At 41.8% G+C, this 21385-nt stretch overlaps 1 protein-coding gene across 1 annotated transcript in view; it reads left to right on the top strand.

Annotated features, from left to right (window-relative positions):
- Positions 1 to 21385, top strand: part of madd (MAP-kinase activating death domain) — a 53474-nt gene that overhangs the window by 2354 nt on the left and 29735 nt on the right. The window contains exons 2-13 of the mRNA XM_078286923.1: positions 5115 to 5337; positions 6416 to 7057; positions 10761 to 11064; positions 12616 to 12747; positions 13338 to 13451; positions 13668 to 13748; positions 18313 to 18485; positions 18698 to 18933; positions 19069 to 19225; positions 19628 to 19731; positions 20116 to 20321; positions 20972 to 21225. Of these exons, the coding sequence (XP_078143049.1) occupies positions 5279 to 5337; positions 6416 to 7057; positions 10761 to 11064; positions 12616 to 12747; positions 13338 to 13451; positions 13668 to 13748; positions 18313 to 18485; positions 18698 to 18933; positions 19069 to 19225; positions 19628 to 19731; positions 20116 to 20321; positions 20972 to 21225 (2462 nt within the window). The 5' untranslated portion in view covers positions 5115 to 5278. The remainder of the gene's footprint in view (positions 1 to 5114; positions 5338 to 6415; positions 7058 to 10760; positions 11065 to 12615; positions 12748 to 13337; positions 13452 to 13667; positions 13749 to 18312; positions 18486 to 18697; positions 18934 to 19068; positions 19226 to 19627; positions 19732 to 20115; positions 20322 to 20971; positions 21226 to 21385) is intronic.

Below are 21385 nucleotides of genomic sequence, written 5' to 3'. Positions count from 1 at the left end.
GGTCTACATTATATATACGTAGGCCCAGCCCTTTTTGTTGGATTACTATATTGTTGGACTACAGATTAGGAGGGTAGGTGTCACTCGTTATTCTCCAACAGAGAGTATAACACACTGTTACAACCCGGCTCAAATAGGTAACAATGAGGGAGCCATACGCTAAATTAAAAGTTAAAACAATGATTGTGGGAGGGTCGTCACAACACAGAAAAGTAGCCTGTGTAGAGAATACATGTTGTTTTCAATCCACCCAGTTTTAAAGATGCATGTATTCTTACCAGTCTCTCAGAGAAGTAGAATGCATCTATGATCAATAACGGGTTACTGTGGTCTTCTAAGGAAAGGTGATATGAAAGGCAGTAGGAGGCTGGCATGCTTGTAGACTATTTAAATAATTTAACAAAACGTGACGAGTGCAGACATTCAGCTGAATCAACACGACACGTTTCAAGGCGCCATGTGGTGCTGTTTGAACCCCGTCTTCTCCTGATGGCACACTAGCACAAATCAGCCAACGCTGTTACATTGGACAGTGTGTTAGTCAAGTCACTGATTCCTGACGTTAACTCTGTCAAGTGAGGCATTCCTGATTTTCTTTTCAATAAAGCATAAGCACAACACATTTTTCTATTAAGCATTTTTACAACTATTTTCTGATATGAAAATATTCCTTAACTATGGTGGTTACTATAGGCTTGCAACCCTTGGATATCTAAATTTGGATGGCTAGAGATCCTGGTATGCTAATTAATGATTGAATTTTACAATTTTAATTAGCTTGATTTAATCAGCCTGTCTGTTATACCACAACACCACAATAGTTTATCTGTCAGCTAGCAAATTTGTTAAATTTGAAATGATTTTCACTATCCTGCTGCAAGTAGTTCAGCCAAAAAGGGAACAGACTGATCTGCCTCAAAGTACTCTACTCCTTGAATGGCTCCTCTACTCACAGACAGGGCTGTTATACGTAAAACATGAAGCATCCGAAGACTTTTTTCATTCTAAAGTCATTCTTACAGCACGGCTAACATAATAGTGCTTATGCTGAAAAGTCAAATGTCCACAAAAGATTAGATTAATTATGATTTTAGTAGTTCTTTTCTATTTATTTTTACTTACCTCTGTGTGTGTGTGTGTTTGTGTGTTTGTCCGTCCATCTGTTAGCAGGATATCTCAAAAAGTTGGGCACGGATTTGCACAAAACTTGGTGTGAAGGTTGGTTATGGGCCAAGGAAGAACTGATTAACTTTTCATGTCGATTGGCCAAAAGGGGGTGTGGTGGTGGGCGTGGCATATCACCAAAAGGTGCACAACTTCTGAACAGATACACGTAACACTACAAAATTTTGAATACATGCTTGTCACAGGGCAAGGAACAACTGAGTAGCTTTTCACGCAGATTGGACAAAAGGGGGCGTGGTGGTGGGCGTGGTCTTCCATAAAAAAGTGCATTTTTGTGCATTTCAGAACAGCTTCACATAATATTACAACTTTGACAAAAGGTTGTGCAGGGAAGAACCACTGGGCCATGTCTTCTTACGGTTTTTGTAATGTTTCTAGGTGAAGCCTTGCAGGGTGTTGTCAGACATGGCGGAGGTCTGTGCTCTGCTGAGCACATTTTCTAGTTTTTATGTGTCTTGACCTGCCTTGAACCTGTAAATGTAAGCTTTAAGCCATAGCAGACCTATTATCCAAAATATTAAGAGTGTTGACTATTCTTTTTTTCCTCAAGTGTAACCTGAATATAGCTAGAGCTACTGAATATCTAGTGACCAAGTTAAACTTCTCACATTTTCTAGTAGAATACAGGTTTTAGTCGTATTCCCTCCAAAAACTTTCTGCTCAGCTGAATTGGAAGCATAAGTGGAATCATCCACAGTCCAATTTAAGACCCATTAGCTTATCAGTGTAAGGATAACAGGCTTATGAGAGACACTGAAAAATTGCTATGGTTTCAGTGTGTTTGTCTTTCTGGGTGGAGTTTCTGAGGCATGGCCTGATGTGTTTTTTTTTTTATTGTTGTCAGAGTAAAGGCTGTTCCTCAGTGCTGAAGCTAGGTCTGACTTGAATGTTATGACATTCTGGTCCAAGCGGATCCTCTCACTACAGCATGGTAGAAAGATTAGGCTGGATCAAGCTCACCTTTTCTATTTTTTTTTTTTTTTTCAGGCACGTGTTGGACTTGCTGATGTGGCCTTGTCCTATCTGACATGTTTTGTGCGCCTTGTGCTTTGTTTAATTGTCTCAGATTTACTGTGACTGATGGAGCAGAAAATGCACTGAAAATTCTGTTTTAAATGCTGTTGTCTCATTTTCTCATTCCCATGGATAGCAGGCGACACGTAGATGATGTGACGACACGTTGGGCAGCTGCAAAGGAGTTTGATAGCAGAAGATTTTTCACCGATTTTAAAACATCAATGGTACAAGTCAGGTTTTGGTGTCAGTCCCTCAGAATCAAAGAGCGAGGGCTTCTTTCTAGACTCAACGTTTTGCACTGACGTTCAACAATCACACAGGGAGAAATCCATCATAGAAGAGGCAGAGCGACCCATTTCTCCACCAACAGCTTCAATGGATCATAATGCAGTGCAGCCACAAGAAATGTTGCGTTTTGAGCAAGGGGTGTGGCTCACTTTTTTTTCTTACAAACTGAAGTAGATGAAGCAGATTGAGGTTAAGTTCAGGTTAGTTTATTTATATAGCCTTTTATCACATGCATGTCTCAAAGGACTTTACAGAGAATGAGCCTAACTAGATCTAACTGATCGACAATCAACCATAGAACAGAATGATATAGGACAAACATCAGAAAAGCACAAAAGCAGGTTGTGGGAGGTTGACCCTGACCTTTGACCTCGCTGTGTAGAGGGGCAAGCAAAAAAGAATTTCCCAATGTGGATCAGTAACGTATCACATGACATAGTCTCCAGGATAAAATATCTGTGGAAACTTGTAAATTATAGTGTTTCTGGGCACAACTCAATAAATATTGTCTCTAGAGCCTAGCTTAATCCCTGCAGGCTGCCTCGTCCTGGTTGTTGTTTTTCAGATGAGTGGCTTATGCGGTCTCATCGCCTCTACAAGTGTCGGTCCAGATGCACTGTTCCTCTGAGCTGATTAACCCATCAGTGTTGTTGGTGTAGCTTTGTTTGACTTTAGCACAGCCTGCTCACTGGAGTGCTGCCTAATCATGTCTCTATACTTGACACAGACAGGCTATGAAGCCTCTGGCACTCACGTAGCAGTTCCGGTTGATTTTTATGCCATTAGTGCACTGCTGTTCGTTTGTACACATTTACTCTGTGTTACCATACAAGAAGGAAATTTCCACCCTGATTTGTCAAGTTCATCATGTGAAGATTACAAACTCCCGTAGTGGCCTGACTGTGAGGAGATGTTGAACTGGAGCTGTAAGTGGCTCCACAGTGGGGGATAGTCATCTGCAGACCTGTTGGTTGAGCTTGCTGCAGCTACCTGTTAGTCAGAGGGCTGCAAGGGCCATAGTACAAGCTTTGAAGGGAGCTTACTGCAGGTCCACTCACCCCAGGCCCCCTAAGCTGCTTACCTCATCAGAGAGCCTCTATTGAAAAGTCTTCATACTCCCCATACCAAAAAAATACAGCTGAAATAATGGTCTTTTGAGAAGTGATCTTAACAGAAAAATCGACACTAAAACACTTTAGCACTCTTAAAAAACAACAACTATTAGTGACGCACCTTGCATTTCTGGGCCCATTCTGTTTGGTGGTGTGTTTTTCTTATTCCTGCAGATAACTGGCCAAGCACCGACAATGTGATGCATTGGAGTTGCTGATGTGGGCTTGTCAAATCTGACATGTTTTGTGCTCCTCGTGCTTTGTCTCATTGTCTCTGATTTACCCTGACTGATCGAGCAGATTGCACTGTAAACGGGAGAGAATTTCTAAACATCAAGCAGACATCATTATTAATGACTTTCAGTGCTCTCAAAGGAAAAATCCACCCTAAAGCACTTCAACACAGTTAGGCGATGTACCTTGAATTTCCAGGCCCATTTTGTTGTTTGGTGGTGTGTTTTTCTTATTCCTGTGGATAACAGGCAAAACGTAGATTTCCAGTGCAGCTATAAAGGAGTTTGATAGCAGAGAATTCTCTAAAACATCAGCGGTAAACATCAGGTTTTGGTGTCAGTCCCTCAGAATCAAATGGCAAGGGCTTCTTTCTAGGCTTAGTGTTTTGCATCAACGTTCAACAGCCATACAGGGAGAAATCCATCGTAGAAGAGGCAGAGAGACCACTGCCTCAAGACCAGAATGCAATGCAGCCACAGCTTGCACCTTAGTGGATCTGTCATTGGTAGCGTATGAAATACAACACCCTCCTCAATGGCTTTTTTTGTAATTTGTTTGAACAACCAGGCACAGCACACCACAGCATTGTTCTCTCTCCACTCTATACGTTGTCTCGACCGGAAAAACGTAGTTTGCTATCACTGTCTCTCCACTCTACACCTACAGTACATGTATACAGCTCAGGGAACGCCTTTCTCTGGGGTGCTGTTGAAAGGCATTCTGGGAAAGCAGGAAATCACTAACTGAAGCAGTAGATGAGACAGGTTGAGGGAAAGTGGGTACACCAAAAAGAACACTTCATCACATAATAGCTCCTGGAATACATAGAACATCACAAATTGATGATATCTAACAGTGTAAGAGTATCAGAGGGTGGATTTTTCCTTTTTGCATACAGTAATCTGGTCTAGTGAGTTGTAATTGTGAGCTAAATATCGCTACTGTAATCTTTAGCAGAATTTTAGTCTATACGACTGTCTGTTCTAAATGTCAAGGACTATGATATGACATGGTATAATATGTAGTTATAACTTGAAATAGAATGTGGGATGCTGCTTGAGCTGCCAGCGGTTAATTTGTCTCAGTCTATTTTGTCTGGCTTGTCTAATTCATGCAGTGGCAAAGGATTAAATGTCTTTATAATGTATCCACTTTGGAGCGTTTCTAACCGGTTTGCACTGCAGTGTTTAACATTTCATTGTTACCACAGAACAACATGGCCTGAAACAGAATTTTAGAGTTTAAGACTATTTTTGCCATCTTTTTCTTGTGTTACAGGTACGACTCAGTCATTCTTTTGAAACCGTCACAATGATGATCAAGGAGCTGTTTCACCTCTGCACCTAAACCTTCCCAGTTGTGATCGGAAAGCTGCCACAGACTCCAGAGGGAATATATGTGTGTCCTAGATGCCGTGACATAAAGGACGAGGTCATTCCAAGATGGAGAAAAAGAAAATGTGCCCCCGCCTTCTGGACTACCTGGTCGTGGTCGGAGCCAGGTAAGAACTTAATTGGATCTTGAATAGCAATGTTGGTTAAAAAAAATGGACCCTCATTTAACCAGACAAGTTGACTAATTTTGTGTTCATGTTATATAGGAAAGATGGTAGATACAACCTTCCTATTTAAGATATCGTTCACGCCAGCTTTTAGGTCGTACATATTACTTTGAAAATCTGAGTTTGGGGATGTGGGGAATTATATATTCTTTTCAAATAAAACAAAAGAAATAACTTTAATCATTTAAGTCATTTTGTGATCATAGTTATAACATTGGAATGGCCGGACACAGCTACTTGTATGCGTAACTGCTTGCTGCAACTCAAAGTCTGCATAAAACTTCAATAATGACGTTTGATGGCTTCATATGAGTTTAAACTCAGTAACACTTCCAAGTTGTTGCTTTGAACTGTCAGTTATTCCAACGATTATTCCTGTATGACAAGAACGCAGCATAAGAGCAGATTCTTGTATACAAAAACCTTCTACTGCAGTAGTTGCAGAGGAAGGGAGGGTTACGCTTACACACACTCCTATCTGAGAACTGCCCAGTACAACCACAGTCTTCCACTGTTGACCACTGAGTAGCTCTACTGGTTGGGGGTTAAGTGCCTTGCTTAAGTGCAGTTTGACAGTTGTTGCGGGAGGGGAGAGTGTTTCTTGTTTACTTTGTCGATTTTCCCAGTTAGTCCTCGGACAAACTTCTTGTCACAAGCTTGCTTCTCTAACCACTGGGCTACTGTCGCTGCCCTGTTAGCTGTTGCATTAGTTATGTTATGCAGGCTAGGCTGATATCCTGTCAGGTGATATGAAATGCTTATATTACTACTTCATGGCCAATTCAAGTTCAATTCAAAACTATATTTTCACATAAGGGAAATTTGATTTACAGACAGGGTTTACAATAAAATGCACAATAAAAGCACATGGAACACAAAACCACCACAGCATACACTATATGGACAAACATCTGGAATTGTGTATTGCTTGTGATTATACAGTATATAAACTTCTGTGTATTAGGCCTTGTCCTCTGTTTTGTTAAAAACAACCCAATGTTTGTCCACCACCCACCAGGCAACCAAGTAGCGACAGTGTGGCCCAGACCCCTCAGCTCCTCCGCCGCTACCCTCTAGAGGACCACCACGACTTCCCGCTCCCTCCAGATGTGGTATTCTTCTGCCAGCCGGAGGGCTGCCTGAGTATACGCCAGCGCAGGGTCAGCCTTCGTGATGACACCTCCTTTGTTTTCACGCTGACCGACAAGGACTCAGGAATCACCCGCTATGGAATCTGCGTCAACTTCTACCGCTCGTTTCAGCGAGGGCATCACCGCAGTCGCGGGGACAAGAGCGCTCACGCCGACACAACGGGGCAGGGGACGGAAACCGCTAGCGAGGGGTCCGACGGCAGCGGCGGAGGCGTGCCCTCATCGTTATCGCCACCTGCCAATGCTGATTCGGCACCTCCACCTGCGTCCGGAGCAGAGAGCGGACCGCCGGGCGGCGAGCTGAACGCCTGCAAGTCCCCGCGGCACAGACGAAGCGCCGCTAAGATGGCAGCCAGGAACCGCAATAGCACGTTGACCTCGCTGTGCATACTCAGCCACTACCCCTTCTTCTCCACCTTCAGGGAATGCCTGTATATTCTCAAGAGGCTGGTGGACTGCTGCAGTCAGAGGCTGACTCAGCGCGCCGGGCTCCCCCGCGCCACCCAGAGGTGAGGCTCATGGTTGCATGTACGATATGCAGCTCTTCTGTAACACCATTATTTGAAATCGTTTTTTTTTTTTCTTTAAATTTTACATTGATGCTCAGTAGAATGTACAGTCACTGTTTAAGACAGAAAAGCAGACAGAATAGTTATATTCTAGTGTAATATTCATAGTGATGTAGGCGTACAGATATGGGAACCTGGCCAATGAGTGGAAAGAATTTTGCATTTATGTCCAATTGTAACAAATATTTTACATTTTACCATCATTTTTAACCTGTGTAACCTGTGTACTCGATATTATAGGTATTCTCCGATGGTTTTAATGGTTTTTAATAAGTGTAGCCCTACTATATTGAAATGCTGAATTCTTTTAAAAAGAATGCATAGCACTATTTCAAAAGGCAAGAAAATATAGTAAAGGTGGCTCATATAGCTAACCTTCATCAGCTGTTAGCATGTCACTGAGTAGCATCAGTACACAGTAAAACAAGGCACATGGGTTGTTGTGCACTGGAAGGTATCAAAATATCGGTCAAATTTCAGTGTGTGAGGGGCCGGGCGTCCTGGTGACTCAGTGGTCCAAGGCACATACTATGCAACCACAATGTCCTGGGTTCAAATCCGGCCTGGGACCTTTGTCGCATGTCATCTCCCTAATCTTTCCTGTCTCTCTTCACTATAGACTATATTATAAAGGCAAAAATGCAAAAAAATAATAACCTTACAAATTTCAGTGTTTGAGATTACGTTGCTGTTAACTTTGAATTTCTCTGAACTATTGACCATATAAACATAGGGTTGTTACCAGTGCTTGAAATCCTTGAAAATGCATAGGGATTCATTTTCAAGGCTAGGAAAGTTTAGAAAGCAAATCAATTATCGCCTTTACAGTGCTGCTGCTGATTTTTGCTGCAGTGCTTTCTATCCTCCCCCACCTGCTTGTCTCGTTGGCTTGTTATGTGTATCATATGTCTGTGATACAAAGTAAATACAAGAGCCTTTCTCTGCGGCTCCATGCAGATATGCGGGCCATCTGTAGCTTGCGTCGTGATTTCACAAAACCCTCTCTACTATCACACTCCACGCTGATGATAAATAATGACACCCAGAAATATCCAGAGTGCTCTTAGTAGCTGTTGTTTGGAATGATTTGTTTTAAATGAAATCACGGTTTCATTCCACCAAATTACTCTGTGTTGAATTATTCCTCTTGTGTTAACCAATTCCAAGAGGAAGAGGAATTGATACAATTCATATCCTCAGCCACAGAGTCAATTGAAATGCAGAGATAAATATGAAAATAAGAAATAGCATGATAAGTGTGTGGATTAATTCCCTTAGTTGTGGTGTCCCTTAAAATATTTGTTGATGTTGTGAAGACCAGTACTACCAAAAGTAGGGCTGCACGATATTGGAAAAAACTGATATTGCAGTATTTTTTTTTTCTGCGATATGAAAAAATACAGGAATTTTCACCAAATGACTTGAATAGCTCTATCAAGCCTTGCCCCTTTAAGAAGGTGGCCTTGTGGTTAACCTGCGCGGGTGACGTAGTAGGAAGTGAGTGTGTTTTTAGCATGGATGTATTAAACTATGGATGAGGCATTCAAAGATGGCGGCCCATTCATTCCAATGAAAGTTGCTCACCCAGCGCATACGCCCATAGATGTATTAAACTAGGTTTTTAGCCGCAGCCAGAGTGAGTTGCAGGATGCTAAGTGAGTAAAGTTACCATAGTTAGCGGGAAAAGAGCTTAGAACGTCACCGAGAGGCCGTGCATTATGTTCGCTGCTGTACCGAAATAAAGTGCCAATTCTCCACTGCAGAGTTGGGCCGGACTCTTAGTAAAAATCTTGTTACCAGCTACGAGCCAGGCTAAGCTAAAATAGGCTAGCACAACACCAGAGGCTTCCCAACTACGGTTTGGAGCCGCGAACATACGCTACTCTTATAACAAACCCTTAAATCGGACTAAATTATGTTATATCAGACAGACTTCTCTTGTAGATTAGTCATGGAAAATGAGAACCGTGCAAGTTTTCCTTTTGTATCAAGCAGCAAAAAAGTTGTAGCATGATGTGTTTGAGTTAATTTGCCTTACTTGACATCGCACATCCTGCGATGTGACTATTGCGCATGCGCACATCGCGATGACGATGCTGAAACGATATATCGTGCAGCCCTAACCAAAAGGGTAAAGCTATAACCCTGAGCCTTACACAAAAACCTGAACCTGAACCAGAACCTGTGTGCAGAAACTCTGTGCCTACCCACTATTTGTGTAGTTTTTTTTCTAAATGACACACCATGTGTGATTGATTGACATTTCATTTCAGATACAGCAAATACATGACATTTTGGTTTGTATTTTCATGTGGCATTTAATTCACAGCGTGAATGGATGAAGGTATTTACAGTGGTCTTTAGGTTAATTATTTTCTTGCTATAGATGGCAAAATGGATTGGCTTTTTGAATTAACAAAGCGCTAATTAGGCTGTCATTTCATATTGGCTTAGGCCCAGTATGCTGTTCATGATTGCTGCTTTTTAGTAGGTGCACACGTTTTCTCAACATTCATCTATTTATAGCTTCAGAATCAGTGCAGTTTTCCCCACATCACTACAGGGGATTGTAGGAAATGGTAATGCACAGTTAATCTCACACCTTCTCCCCTTTTTCTTCAATTCTGCAATGCCTCCACATATCATCAGTACAGAATTATGTGGTTTCTCAGGCCAACCAAGCCCATGGCTGAGCAGACCTGTCTTTTTCCCTGACATGGTTTGGTTGAAATGCGGTGTGGCAATGACAGAGACTGAGGAGAGCCATTGCATAACGGCTGCAAGGGTTTTGTGCTATGGCGGTGCTGACAGATTGAGGTCTCTGGCTGCCTTTGGGTAGCAGCTGCAGTTGGTGGGAGGGCTCCAAAGGGCTAATGATTTATCTCCCTCCTCGCCACACACACCGAGCACACACTCCAAAGAGGGTTTAATAGCGGTGTGTGTGCGTGTAGAGTGGAGGGTTTCTCATCAATGTATTGGCAATTGCTTAAGAGCCTCTCTCCTGTTTCCATCTCATTTGCTCATCATATTAGTGAATGCACACAGTCTGCCCGGGCCTCATGGTAACTGTTTGTAGCAATAAAATAAGCCACATATTTAATTTCCATAAATTTGTTTTACCTCAAATTAATGTTGACTGACTGACTTAAATAGATGTTACTGGTAAAGTTTAGCCTATTTTACATTTCACAGAGAAATTAGTCAAGCGTGTTTGATTATATCAGTGTACAAATTTGGCCTTTATCAATTGATCATTGTATATAAAGTATATCACTGTACTATCAGTGTACTATCATTGTACTATCATGCCATTACACCATGTGCAGTGTTTCCTCTAGAATATTTCATAGATTTTGGAACTGGGAGTCATTTTGGTCTTTAGAGACAGGTTTGCTCCAGGGCCCAGGATCAGTTCCAGTAGGTATTGCAGTTTAAGAGTGGATCTTATTTGGATATTTATATCATGATATAGCCTAAATATCATTAGTATGTACTATTGCTTTTTTGGGGGGGTTGGAGGGCTGGGCAATAAGGCCAAATGATGGAAGGCCGCTTTGGCTAAAAGAATATAAAGGAAACATTGATGTGTAATATGAATTCTGAATGTATAATATACTATGTATCTCCATGTTGTCCTTGTCAGAGACACCATGTGGCGGGTGTTCACTGGGGCGCTGTCGGTGGAAGAGAAAGGTAGCCAGCTGCTGGCCGACCTGCGGGAGATTGAGTCCTGGGTGTACCGGCTGCTGCGCTCCCCGGTCCCAGTGGCGGGCCAGAGGCGTGTGGATGTGGAGGTGCTGCCCAGCGAGCTCAAGCGGCCGCTCACCTTTGCCCTGCCTGACAACTCCCGCTTCTGCATGGTCGACTTCCCCCTGCATCTGCCTCTGGAGCTGCTGGGTGTGGACGCCTGTCTCCAGGTGCTCAGCTGTGTCCTGCTAGAGCACAAGGTGAGGACAGATACAGCAGCGAGTTCCGGATATCGAGGGTCTCTTATCAAACACCCTTCCTGCCTATCTCTCTCTATTTCCCCTACTGATTTTTAAAGAGCAGGAAGAGGAGAAGTGTAGTTGTTTCAAGGAGAATGGACAAGGAAAGCTATATTTAGAATATTGTGATTGGTCAGTGATTTCCTCTGGAGTGCAGCTGTGTGTCCCCGCCCGGAGGAAGGTCTTTTTCAAAGACTTGCGGTGAAACGCCCCGGGCGACCTTCATCAGACATTTTCTATTAGCTGCAGGCTAACTGAAGCCATTTCAGTGAAGCATGGAAAATGTACGGTGGGGAAAACAAAGCTGCATGTACTGTATGAGAGGAGGGGAGGTACTCTACTGCCTCCTCAGAGCTGTGCCATTTATAACGCCATGACTTGCACAATGGGCTACTCCAGATGTTGCAGCCTATTTTTAAGCTTTAAAATTAGTAGCATTAGTAGGGATGTAACTGAATCCTTGTTCGGCCGGTGCAGGTGTCGTGTCCTCTTGTCGCTCTTGGCTTACACAGTGACATTGATACACATGCTCATTTGCAAGGATCCCACATTCAAACCTAAACCTCACAACGTGTTCAGTCTCACTGCTGAAAGTCCATGTCGTTACAACAAGGGTGGTCCGCTGCTCTGTTGTCTTTCAGGAGTGCGTGCAGTGACCTGCCCCCTTATAAATAAATAAATAAACAAATAGATAAATAAATGATGCTGCTGCTTACTGAAATTGGTGCCACTTTATATTCATTTTTGAAGATGACTGATGAAGAACAACATTGAATTCATGCAGGTTGAACTGAGTGCGACCTGAATATTTTCAGACTAACATTCCTTTCAAACATGGGCATTTGTAATTTCACAAAATCACTACATTATTATTATTATTGTTAGGAATCCAGGCAAAACCGGTATTCACACCCATGGCATTATGGTTAATAAGAGTAAAGATGAATCGATGAGAGGAAATCATCATTGCTTGTTACAGTAGTAGAAATACTGTAGCAGGCTGATTGCTTGCTCCAAACTCTCTCAGTTTTTCCCACAGATTCTTGAGTTATTTGTGGTGGTCACGGGTGTGCCAGTGCCTAGGCGAGTCTAGGCACTGTAATTGTTTGCTTTATAGTAAGCACTTTTAGCATGTTATTTTATCAGATTGGAGAGTCTATTTGTGGTTGGCTTGTCTGATATTGTGAGTCACCATGAATAGCCCAAATATACTGTATGTCTGGGGAAACTTCATCATTGCTGCTGTTTTATTTTGTGCAGTGGTCAAGTTGTGCAATCATTAGTGTTATTGAGAAATACTATCTCTCTCTCTCTCTCTCTCTCTCTCTCTCTCTCTCTCTCTCTCTCTCTCTCTCTCTCTCTCTCTCTCTCTTCTCTCTCTCTGTTGAATATGATAGTGCATACAATTCAAAACCTCCCAACTTTGGATTGAACAGCATAGAAGAATATGTTCATTTGTAGTTTTTGCCTCATGATACAAGGCCTATGTGTTTTTTTTTGTCTTCCCCTCAGGTGGTTCTTCAGTCCCGAGATTACAATGCCCTATCTATGAGCGTCATGGCCTTTGTGGCCATGATTTACCCTCTGGAGTACATGTTCCCTGTCATCCCCTTACTGCCAACATGCATGGCCTCTGCTGAACAGGTAAATTGCCAAAAGTAAACTTGAAACTGTGATGATGATAATGATGGTAGTACAGAGTTGTGTGAAAAGAAAGATAGTTCTAAATATTGTTATATAATCAATAATTCCTTTACATTAGAGAATTCTAGGGATGGAAAAATATATCGAAATTCAATATATCGCAATGCAAAAATGTGACTATACGTATCGCTACATTTTATTCTGCAGTAGTGATCACAAATGAGATGACTTGCCCATCACAATTTTTCAAGCTCTACACTGAAATTATATTATTTTAATTTTGTAATGACATTTTTAAATTGTTGTTTACATTCTAGCAAGCCAATGCCACTGCTAGAAAGATTTGTGTCTCAGAACTAAACATAATTCTGCATTTTATTTATCACATAGTATCGTGGTATTGTATCGAATCACGAACCCCGTATCGAATCGTATTGTGAGATAAGCATATCGTCCCTTCCCTAGAGAATTCCTTTGTATATTTTATAATTCTATCAAATGTACAATTTAACTTTGGTGCAGTGATGTGAGTCTGTTGAGGTGACAGTGAAATGTGACTGATTGATCGATCCGTTCTCTCCTCTCCACAGCTCCTCCTTGCTCCTACTCCCTACATTATAGGTGTACCAGCTAGCTTCTTCCTCTACAAATCTGATTTCAAAATGCCAGATGACGTGTGGCTTGTGGACCTTGACAGCAACAAGGCCAGTATTTCCATATAGCGGATCCTTCTTATTTTGTCTGTTTTCATGATGTCAAGACCGAATTTACAAATAATGTGTGATTCACCCGCTGATTCAGAACCTCTGTGCTTGTATGATTTTAGATGGAAGGGGCGTGTGTGGACTTGAGTATTTCTGTTTGTTTTCTGTACTCTAATGAATTTAAACTAAATTTAGAGTGTTGCTTTTCTTCTGCAGGTCATAGCACCCACCAATGCAGAGATTCTGCCGCCTCTGCCAGAGCCTGAATCAAGCGAACTTAAGAAACATCTGAAGCAGGTAGGCGATTTGTCAAAGCTGATTCGGACCTTTGATATTTGTCAGTGTAATATTTTCTGATCCTGCTGCACCATAGCTGTCAAGTCTCTGCCTAAAAACTGTGGGGCTCCTGGTATATATGAATAGTTTGCACCGGCATTTTTGGAACCCAGGTACTGCTTAAGGACAGACCTATGATGTTTCTCCATGACTGCTAATTGATCACACTTGTATATAAATCTGAAACTTCTCTTTCAGCGGGGTGAAGAGTAGGGACTGGGCATAACTGTGCCTTCCTACTTCAACAGAGTTGTATGTACCGTGCATAGAGTGTGGGAGCATTTGAATTGAGTGTTGTAGCGCACTAACGGAAACAAGTGTTTTTCTTTCTTTCTTTTCCTCTTTTTCTTTGCATGCACTAGCTCTTGCAGGTAAAATCAGATACTAGGTCGCTGCCACCCAAGCAAAAGCCTTAGTAATAGTGGTAGTAACTAACTTGTCCCTCTAACCTAAGAATCTAACATAACCTCAGAATCTGGTTCTGATTCATGGAAGCACCGCTCTTTCCCCGCGCTTCCACACTGCGAGCAACGCAATCACCGAGTCACCGGAAGTCCATTCATTTCCTGCTCATAGTATTCTGTTACTTCACCACATGGCCATGTTGGTAGGACAATAACGGGTGATTGTAATAAATCAAAAGGTGATTATAATCAAATGACAGCCACAGCCAATGAGCTGTGAATATGGTAAAGCACCATATTGGTAGGAAATGCATGTGACACCATGGAATACTATGAATAGAGCTGAGCGATCAGGGAAAAGCAGCCGATGTGGACGGTCAGCAAGCTTGTTGGCTGAGAAACGTTTGCCACAGCTGAACTTTTCACAGTCAACAATCAGTCAGATTTCCGCACTTCCATGTGTCCCTACCGATGTGATTTTGTTTCATGAACTTGTCCGTTGTCTTGGCAAGTGCAAAAATGGACAAGAAGTTGATTCCAGGCTTCACAGTTCTTGCAGCGTTTATTTGAAAGACTACTACATTTCAAAAATGATGCTTGGAGAACGGTTGCATTCATTGTTGTGGTCGCAAACGGCCAAATATCGGAGGGAAATAATTTACTTGAAAGTCAGATATTACGTTTTATTTATATTGAGCCTATCAAACTTGGCTACAGACCTATGAACTAATTGAATAAAGTTGGCTGTTCTGTAAAAAAACAAAGTAATACAACACAAAATTACTGTGAGAATATATTGAAATGTATAAATATATTGATTATTTCTCTTGGTCAGAACTTTGTAGTTGCTCGCAGTGTGTACAAGCGGTCGCTCTAATCTTATTTGTTGCCTGCCGTTTTCTTTTTTTTTCTTTAGCACATTGAAATTTAATTTAATTAGGACATTGATGTTATCAGGGGAGCTTTTAGCTTTGAAATCTTAGAACTTAATTTGCCTAAGCTTTAGCAATAACATAATACGCACAATTATTTCTGTTATGTTGTTTAAGCAGTATTTCACCTTAATAGATTTAGGTATGAGGAGTTCATGACCAGTGAGCTACCAGTATTGTTGGTATAGGTAACTAACAGTGCTGCTCACTTGCTTTTATTTTGAAAACCTGCTCCAAAAAGTCATGCTTTCATCACACATGCAAACTACAGTGACATGAACAATGTAATATCTTTTTCTATGTCCTACATCACTTTTCAAGAAGTAATTTTTTGCCGGTGGGTTCTATGGATTCTCAAATCATGAAGTCATGTTGAAGTATGATTGCCTAAAAACTGAAGCTGTTTTACCAGTTAAGTTAAATATCACTTTATATATTATGGGCTCATTGAGTACAACTAACACAACGTTTGCCACTTGCGTTACATCCAAAGTCACTAATTACAAAAAAAGCTTGTTAGGTTGACATCCTTGCATACCATGGTTTAGTTGATCATGCCTTGAATCAGAGCCGGTTCAGTAGTTGTGTGTGATTAGCAGCTGATCCCTGTGTGCGTATGTGTGATTGAGAGGCTGGTGTGTAGGAGTGTGCAAAGCCTCAGTTTAGCAGTTGTATATTTGGAAACAAGCACCATATTGATATCTGTGAATGGAAACAATGTCACTGAAGATGGTTAACTGTTGGTGAACTACAGAATATCTCCAGACTGTAATGCCAAAGTATAATGCTGCTGATATGAGAGTCACTGAAAATACTTGCACTTAATACTAGACCACCAAGTTAAATCAGTCCCAGTGAGCGGCTGATTTATTTACTTTTACAAAGATGGTGATGATATCAGTTCAGCTCACCCAACATTTTATTTATTTTCTGAACTGATAACATTCAGTTAAAGGCAATGATTTGGATATACTGTAGTTACTTTAAGTCTGCAAGTATTTTATTATTTATTTTTCTCAAAAGATCTGCTCTTTTGTATTTGTCATCACCATTCCATTGTAACCACTGGGTTTTCCCAGTTGGTCACCATGGATGGCCTTTAGTGTCTTTTAGTGGCTGAATTGTACAGGTGACGTCATTACTGTTTTGTTTTTGTGTTACATTGTTGCATTGTCTGTGTATTTTTCCCACTGTCTTTCATGTTTTGAGCATCAAAAACATCTGTTCTCTCTCTCTCTTTTATCTCTCTCTCTCTCTCTCTCTCTCTCTCTCTCTCTCTCTCTCTCTCTTTCTCTCTCTCTCACACTCACTCTCTCTTGCAACCTCCCTCGCTCTATTGGCCATCCATCAGTTTTCAAAACAAACAACAAAAATGTGTCTTTTCTTATCTCCTCTCTTCAGTGATTTCTTGGAGTTTAAAATGGAAATGATGAGAAAGCAAAACAAGCTTGCTGGCATTTTTTTCCTAGCCTATTTATGTCTTTCATTGCACAAATGAATTCAAACAACTTCAGCATATTTTTTTTTTTCCATGAAGTTGGATCCATTTTACTGCCATTAAGATGGCCCCAAAATATACTTTCTTTATTTGCTGTCAGCAAAAAAATAGGGATAAGGAAGTGCTGTTGAAAGGAGAAAAAGAAAAGAAAGGAAAGGGCGTTGGTCTTGACCCTTCCGTCACATGTTGTTCCAGTGTCGGTCATGAAGTTATCATCCCAGGCTTTCATGTGATTCTCCTCGCATCTCTCTTATCCCCCTTCCTAGTGTCTGGTTAGATTGACCGTGATCACCCAAAAGCAGATCTTCTCCTCTGACAATAAGGTTCTCATTTCTCCTCCTGTGGAATGTGTAATGCCCCTGCACGGAAATATTCTCTCTCACATTGTTTTGCTTGTCACTACTATGTTATTTCTCTATCCTCAAGACTTGTATACAATGCATAACATTGGCAGAGAATTATGTGGCCCAATTTTCTAGACACTGCTTAGCTCTGGCTTGAGCATGACTGAATGTGCGTGCATCTATCTTGGCATCAGTGAGTGTTCTTGTAACCCAAACAAGATATGATGAAGCTAATCACCTTGACCAAGTTACATTCATCCAGACCCAGCAACTAAATGTTCCATCATGCTAAGCGAAACATTGACTCAAAGTCTGCAGCAGTTCCCTTAAAGCAAACCATGTATGGTGACTCACTTCCCTTTTGCTCCTCCTCTCCAAAATGACACTCCCACAGCAGGCATCAACATGCACAAAACTAATACTTTAGCTACATAATACAAGTGCAGTGAAATTTTAAGGTGGAAAATCTGTGTTGGTGGTTAACAATCAACTACCAATTGGCAAAGAGAGAGGCGGCGGCCACACTGATCCATTATCCCTGTACATTAATTTCAATTCATTTTAGATGAGAGCTGTCCGTTGTCCTGACTGGGCTGATGACGTGTCCGCCTCCGTCAGATTTCTATTCGTTTTGACGGACAGAAAGTTCAACCCAGTTCAACTTTTTATCACCGTCCGTTCAGCCAATCAGAGGCGTTCCTATGTTTGTTTTGGAAAAAATAGCAGCGAACACAGACAGCGTTATGACCAAAACTAAGATAAAATGGAGAAAGCTGGGCACGATATTGGGATGAGTCTAGGTTTTCCCAGTCAGTTTCTTTAATTTATGTATAGTCTGTTTCTTCTTTTTTCTATGAAGAAGCTCCGTTATGAGCAAAGACTTCCTGTATTTCTGACATGTTGACGTTCCAAAACAAACCCAACGGACAGAAATCTATCCGTCAATAATTCTGTCCATATTCTGATGGATCAGTGTGGCCACCGCCAGAGGTATTAAGTAACCGTTTATCATCTCTCACTTCACACAAGCACCCTTTTGTTGCACTCTGTTGGGCGGCAGGGTGTCTTAGTAGTTGGAGAGACTGCTCCTCAACCAGATTATCTGTGTTCACGGCACTGCTGAAGTGTCCTCGAATGAGACACTGAATTCCTACTAGCTTCTGGGGCGTTACTGTTCTGTAGCCGACCCTGAACGCTGGGATTCAATAAAGTATAACAATTAGTATTATTGGTTAACAATTACTACTGCTGTTGATGCCAATAGTGGGAGTGGTCCATCATGGCGCTGTGTTTTCTCTCTAGCTCCACTGCTGTGTTTTAAATTTGTGCCACCTTCACCTGTTCTAGGCCTTGGCCAGTATGAGTTTGAACACCCAGCCCATCCTGAACCTGGAGAAGTTCCAGGAGGGCCAGGAGCTGCCGCTGCTTCCCCCCGGACGAGATAAAGCTTCCCCATCCTCCACCGAGTTCAACCCCCTCATTTATGGCAATGACGTGGATTCTGTGGACGTAGCCACTAGGCAAGCCTTAATGTCTCTTTCCACTGTCCATGTTGAAAGTTTCTCATTACTCATTACTGCAAGATGCTAAGCACTCTAAAAGGTCAAACGAAAGTGAGGTGGATTTGATAAAATAATAATGCATGACACTGTACAAACGTCCTGTACAAAAGTCCTATCAGTTTCCAAATTGAAAGAACTCGAAATAACTAAAACTCTCCTTTGTCTTACAGGGTTGCCATGGTAAGGTTCTTCAACTCCCCAAATGTTCTCCAGGGGTTCCAGATGCACACTCGCACCTTGCGCCTCTTCCCCCGGCCGGTTGTGGCCTTCCAGGCGTCGTCTTTTCTTGCGTCTCGACCCCGGCGCTCCAGCTTTGCAGATAAACTCTCTCACACCCAGGCAGTGGAGTTTTACGGAGAGTGGGCTCTCAATCCCGGCAACCTCGCCTTTCAGAGGATACATAACAGTAAGACTCCATACAAGATAATAGCGAATTATGTTTTTGTGTGAATTTGCATTACAGTAAGGGTGTTATGTAAGAAAACAATGTTAACTGTGCTATGTGGGTTTGTTGCCATGTATCTGCACACTTCTGTTTCAGATGTGTACGACCCCTCCCTGATTGGAGACAAGCCCAAGTGGTACGCTCACCAGCTGCAGCCTGTTGTCTACCGCGTGTACGACGGGAGCTCCCAGCTGGTCGAGGCTATGGCCGGTCCACTGGAGGACGAGGGCAATGACTCCGATCCCACAGACAGGTAAGAAAGAACCATGTTGTCTTTAATGTCACACTGCAATCAAAAATGAATTTTTAGCTCATTCTAAGTATGATATCATACACCTATTTGATAATTTATGACAACTGTGTTTCTCCTCTTAACTGATACCCCATTGGTTTACACTTTTGAATGATTCCTCCTTGCATTATGTCCCGCTTAATATTCTGTTTCAGCAGGAAATACATCAAATTAAGGAAGCAAGATGCTTTCAAAATGCGATTTTATTGAAACTTAAACAAACCCACTCAGGGGCTTTGGATCTAGAGCTCAATTCAGTCTGCTGAAATGCTAAATTGAGTTTGAGGTTTATGTGTCCAATTAGTTATAGTTGGTAGTTTCAGTTAGCGGGCCTTTGGTAATAAGAAATGAAATTTGTTGCAGTGGCAGTGACAGTGAGGCGTATGATGACTCCAGCTCTTCCTATTCCTCACTTGGAGACCTTGTAAGTGAGATGATCCAAGGAGACATCCAGGGAGACACGCCAAGTAAGTTGTTGCACAGTATGCAGTGAAAGTTGAGATAATATTCCCAAGAACACATAATAAACTGAAAAATGATCCAAACTGTATATCTCTTCAGTGGTTTAGTCACTGGTTGATGGTTGCTTTAGGTAATTCTTTTTGTAAAGTTCTATTTGGACTTCGTCTATTGCATACAAAAAAACTTGTGCACAAAATCTAAAATATACAGTATGCAGTATAAAGACACATGAAAACCATAGACATACACACATTTCATACATTCATTTGTTGCATACACATGAGATTCCTTTGATGCTTTACATTTTTTTCCTGTTTTATTACTAGGTGCATGTTGACCACGTTCCACTTCCATTTACTTACTTGTAATATCTTCCATTGATGCTTTAGGCTTGGACCCGCCTACCCATGCTGCACTGGGGGATGCGAGTGAGGTTGAGTTCCAGGACTTCCAGGAATTCAGGGACGGTCCTGGTTCGGAGTGTCCACCCGGTGGGGACGGACCCGCCGAGCCCTCAGACGGACAGCCGCTCCGCTCAAGCTCCAGCACAACTGCAAGCTCAAGTCCCAGCACAATCATCCAGGGAGTCAACCATGTGTGTGACTGTTCCAAGTAGTAGGATGCTTGAATGCTTGCATGCTGTTTTCGTCATTGCTAGTACCGTTGAAGAATCTTGCTGTTTCATATTGTAATTGATAATTATGATAATTGGGCAGGATACTTACTCATTTTTACTTATACCCATTTTTATACATACCATATGAACCTTAATCACACCAATACAAAGGTTGAGGTTTAATGTTTTCAATATTGTATTCTTCATGAAGATTAACTAAACCCCACACCCAAATCTGTGTAAAGCCTGACATCTAATGGCAAAAAGTATGCTATTGAAATTGACATCTACTATTGGCTGATCTTTGGTGCCAAGTGATGTCACCTTCTATAGAGTACAACAGGTGGTGACATCACCTGGCACCAAAGATCAAAAATCAGCTTTGGTTTGGGTTTGGGGTTTAGTTACTCTATAAAATAAATAAATAAATAAGAGTACGGTCAAAATAGAATGAATACAAAATTCATCTCATCGTCTGGATTGGTATGAGGGGATAAAAAAATGGAGAAAAAAGTCTGTTGAATATCTGCCATTACTCATATCAGACTGACAACAATGCATTATTGTCCAAATTTGCAATCCCCATGGAAACTGCAAATCAATTTACATCTCCTTGGTTTCATTTCCAGGAGCTGGTGGAACCAGCTGAAATTGAGGCATCAGCAAGCGCAGCCTTACAGAACCCTGTCCCAGGACTGGGCAGCCAGCCGTTCCCCAGATCTGCTGGTGATGCTGGCCTGGTGGATCCAGCCAACAAAAAGCAAGAGTATGACAACCCATACTTTGAGCCTCAATATGGCTTCCCCTCTGAGGATGACCCTGAAGCAGAAGAGCAAGTGGAGTCGTACACCCCTCGATTCAACCAGAATCTCAATGGCAACAAGTGTGTTAAACTTGTTCATCACTTGAATGACTGTTTTATCATCATTCAAATGGGCTCTCTGACCAACCATGCAATGTTCTATACCAAAAGCCCTTTGGACATTCCTGCTACCAATTCATTTTGTCAATATGCCCTGTCCATTCCATGGTGGTCTTGAATC

Source organism: Centroberyx gerrardi, chromosome 1 (genome assembly GCF_048128805.1).
Source record: "Centroberyx gerrardi isolate f3 chromosome 1, fCenGer3.hap1.cur.20231027, whole genome shotgun sequence".
NCBI classification, from domain to species: domain Eukaryota; kingdom Metazoa; phylum Chordata; class Actinopteri; order Beryciformes; family Berycidae; genus Centroberyx; species Centroberyx gerrardi.
The sequence above is the reverse complement of the archived record's forward strand: the minus strand, read 5'-3'. Positions and strand labels throughout refer to the sequence as shown.